Here is a 2,972-nt window from a genome sequence, read left to right as displayed (position 1 = left end):
ACAGAGATAGGGAGGGGGTGACTGAGATAGGGAGGGGGTGACAGAGATAGGGAGGGGGTGACAGATAGGGAGGTGGTTACAGAGATAGGGAGGTGGTTACAGAGATAGGGAGGGGGTGACTGAGATAGGGAGAGCGAGACCTTTGAATGATCTGTTACACAGGATCAGAATTTAAAAGTTGAGCTATTGGTGGACTGGGAGCCACAAATCTAAACTTTGTTTCTTGGATTCACAGGTGACCATGAGGTGTCTGAGCTCCACTTTCCGTATAATGACCTTTTGTAAGAATCGGCGGATATTTCTGTCCAAATCCTTGCTGCGATATTTGAGTGTCTCTGCCCCTTGGGGCACCACAGCAGAACAGAAGGTGCCCTCCAGCAAGATTCTCAGACAGGATATATCAACATCAAAGAGCCCAACTAAACCACTGCCAGAACATGCCGATGTGGTGATCATGGGGGGTGGCAGCCTGGGATGCCACACCTTGTACCATTTGGCAAAAATGGGCATCTCCAATGTGGTGCTGCTGGAACGAGACTGGCTGACCTCTGGGACCACATGGCACACTGCTGGTAAGGGTGGTGTTGGACAGACTGACAGCTGTGGGTGGAGGGTAGCGTGGCTGTCCCAGGGAGAACTTTGCTCCAGCGAGGCCAGGCCATTCAGCACCTGGTTAGCATTTGTGTTAGTTTTGTGGATCTGTATCGTTATCCTGTCTAACACTTACATCACCCAAAAGAAACTGTTCACTCCCAGTTTTGATGTTTTCAGTTGATCCCCAAACTCGGCCACATTGTTGAGCTGGTGCTGGATGGGCGAAGGGAGCTCCAGATTCCTAATCCTGTTTGTTTGAGAAATTGCCTCCTGACGGCCCAGCTCACAGTTTACCTCAGTCCATGAACTAGTTACTTTTTATTCAGTCACTCTTTAACCTCTCATCTGGACACCCCAGACCCCCATCAAAAGAAATCTTCCCACTTGTAGGAAAACAAATTGAATTTTTACAACCCTTTCACGTATTTGAACTCCCAAACCCTGGGAGCATTGCACTGTATCAGTCTGCTGCCTTCCTAAGGCAGGTATAATGTTTCTGGGTCACATTGTTGAGAATTGAGCACATGAATGTCACCCTGTCCCCCTCCTCCTCCTCCTCCTCCTTTATATTTCTGTAGGTCTGCTGTGGCAGTTGCGACCCAGTGACACGGAGATTGAGCTGCTGAAGCACACGAGGGATGTTGTAAGTAAAGACCTGGAAGAGGAGACTGGGCTACATACAGGCTGGATTGAAAATGGTGGCCTTTTCATAGCCTCCAACAAGCAACGATTGGACGAATATAAACGCCTCATGTCAGTGAGTACCAGCATTAGGCCGGAACCGAACACATACCATCACGGGCAGGCTTTTCAATGTCAGCTTGAGATGTGTGTGAGTTAGTCTCTGGTGTGGATTTTAAAATTTTCCTCAACCAAATTATTTGAAATTGTCGGAAAGTTTGTGGTTACCAACAGGAGCAGAGTACAGGGGCCAGTGAGAGGTAATATTTTATTGCCCGTCCCTAATTGCCCCTTGAGAAGGTAGTGGTGAGCTTCTTTCTTGAATTGCTGCAGTCCATGTGCTGTGGGTTGACCCACAATGCCTTTAAAGAAGGAATTCTAGGATTTTGACCCAGTGACACTGAAGGAATGGGGATATAGAGATGTGTAATAACATCTCTGAACAGGTTTATTGCAAATGTATGCAACGAACTTGAGCCCCTCTTCACAGAATGTTCTTATTGTGGAAGGTGCCCCTTCAGATCAATGTTTACCCCATATTATTCCTTTCACACATAGCGCATGCAGGGGCATCTCCAGCTGGACCAGCGTTTATTGCCCTTGAGAAGGTGGTGGTGAGCTGCCTTCTGGAAGTACTGGGTTGTCCCACAATGCCCTTAGGGAGAGAATTCCAGGATTTTAACCCAGTGACACTGAAGGAACGGCATGATATTTCCAAGTCAGGATGGTGAGTGGCACGGAGGGGAACTTGCAGGGGGTGGTGTTCCCCTGTATCTGCTGCCCCTTGTCCTTCCAGATGGAAGTGTCCATGGGTTTGGAAGGTGCTGTGTGAGGATCTTCGGTGAATTTCTGCAGTGTGTCTTGTTGATAGCACACACTGCTGCGAGTGAGTATCAGTGGCAGAGGGAGTGGATGTTTGTGGATGTGGTGCCAATCAAGCAGCTGCTTTGTCCTGGATGGTGTCAAGCTTCCAGAGTGTTGTTAGAGCTGCCCCCACCCAGGCAAGTGGGGAGTATTCTGTCACACTCCTGACTTGTGCCTTGGAGATGGTGGATAGAGATTAGGGAGCCTCCAACCTGCCCTTGTAGCCACTGTGTTTATGTGGTGAATGAGAACCTCTAGGACGTTAATAGTCAAGGCATTGTGGTTAGATTGTCTCTTGTTGAAGATGGTCATAGCCTGGCATTTGTGTGGTGTGGATGTATAGATGTGGGCACTGGCAATGGGTGCCATGAGGGATGTGGGAGCCACAGGGACCGTGATTAGGGGTGTTGGAGCCGTCTGGTACAGCAGGGACAGGGGGAGAATCATAGACGGTGGTGCTGCCCCTGTTTGTGAGGCTTCATTCCATCCCTCCTGATGGCCTTGAGCTGATTTATCTCTTACCTGCTCATTTATTCAGTGGTGCAGTCATATCTTTGGTATTTGTGTTGGCACATGAGGGATTTGAACACTCACAAGCAGAATTAGAATAATTAATCAACATCTTAACACCTTCCACCTTGACCTAAAGTTCACCTGGACCATCTTGAACACCTCCCTCCCCTTCCTGGATCTCTCCAGCTCCATTTCCAGTGACCGACTTAACACGGACATTTTCTTCCTACCCCCCTCTCCCTCACCCTCGCACTTCCCTCCCCCCTCTCCCTCACCCTCTCCCTTCCAACCCCCCTCTCCCTCACTCTCGCCCTTCCCTC

The 2,972-nt window shown here is 49.2% G+C and overlaps 1 protein-coding gene across 1 annotated transcript in view; it reads left to right on the top strand.

Annotated features, from left to right (window-relative positions):
• LOC122548533 (sarcosine dehydrogenase, mitochondrial-like) overlaps positions 1-2,972 on the top strand; it is a 14,528-nt gene that overhangs the window by 8,520 nt on the left and 3,036 nt on the right. Inside the window, exons 2-3 of the mRNA XM_043687305.1 lie at positions 236-572; positions 1,173-1,351. Of these exons, the coding sequence (XP_043543240.1) occupies positions 242-572; positions 1,173-1,351 (510 nt within the window). The 5' untranslated portion in view covers positions 236-241. The remainder of the gene's footprint in view (positions 1-235; positions 573-1,172; positions 1,352-2,972) is intronic.

This window comes from Chiloscyllium plagiosum, chromosome 3 (assembly GCF_004010195.1).
Source record: "Chiloscyllium plagiosum isolate BGI_BamShark_2017 chromosome 3, ASM401019v2, whole genome shotgun sequence".
Lineage (NCBI taxonomy): Eukaryota > Metazoa > Chordata > Chondrichthyes > Orectolobiformes > Hemiscylliidae > Chiloscyllium > Chiloscyllium plagiosum.
Note: the sequence above shows the minus strand (reverse complement) of the source record. Positions and strands in the feature narration are given on the sequence as shown.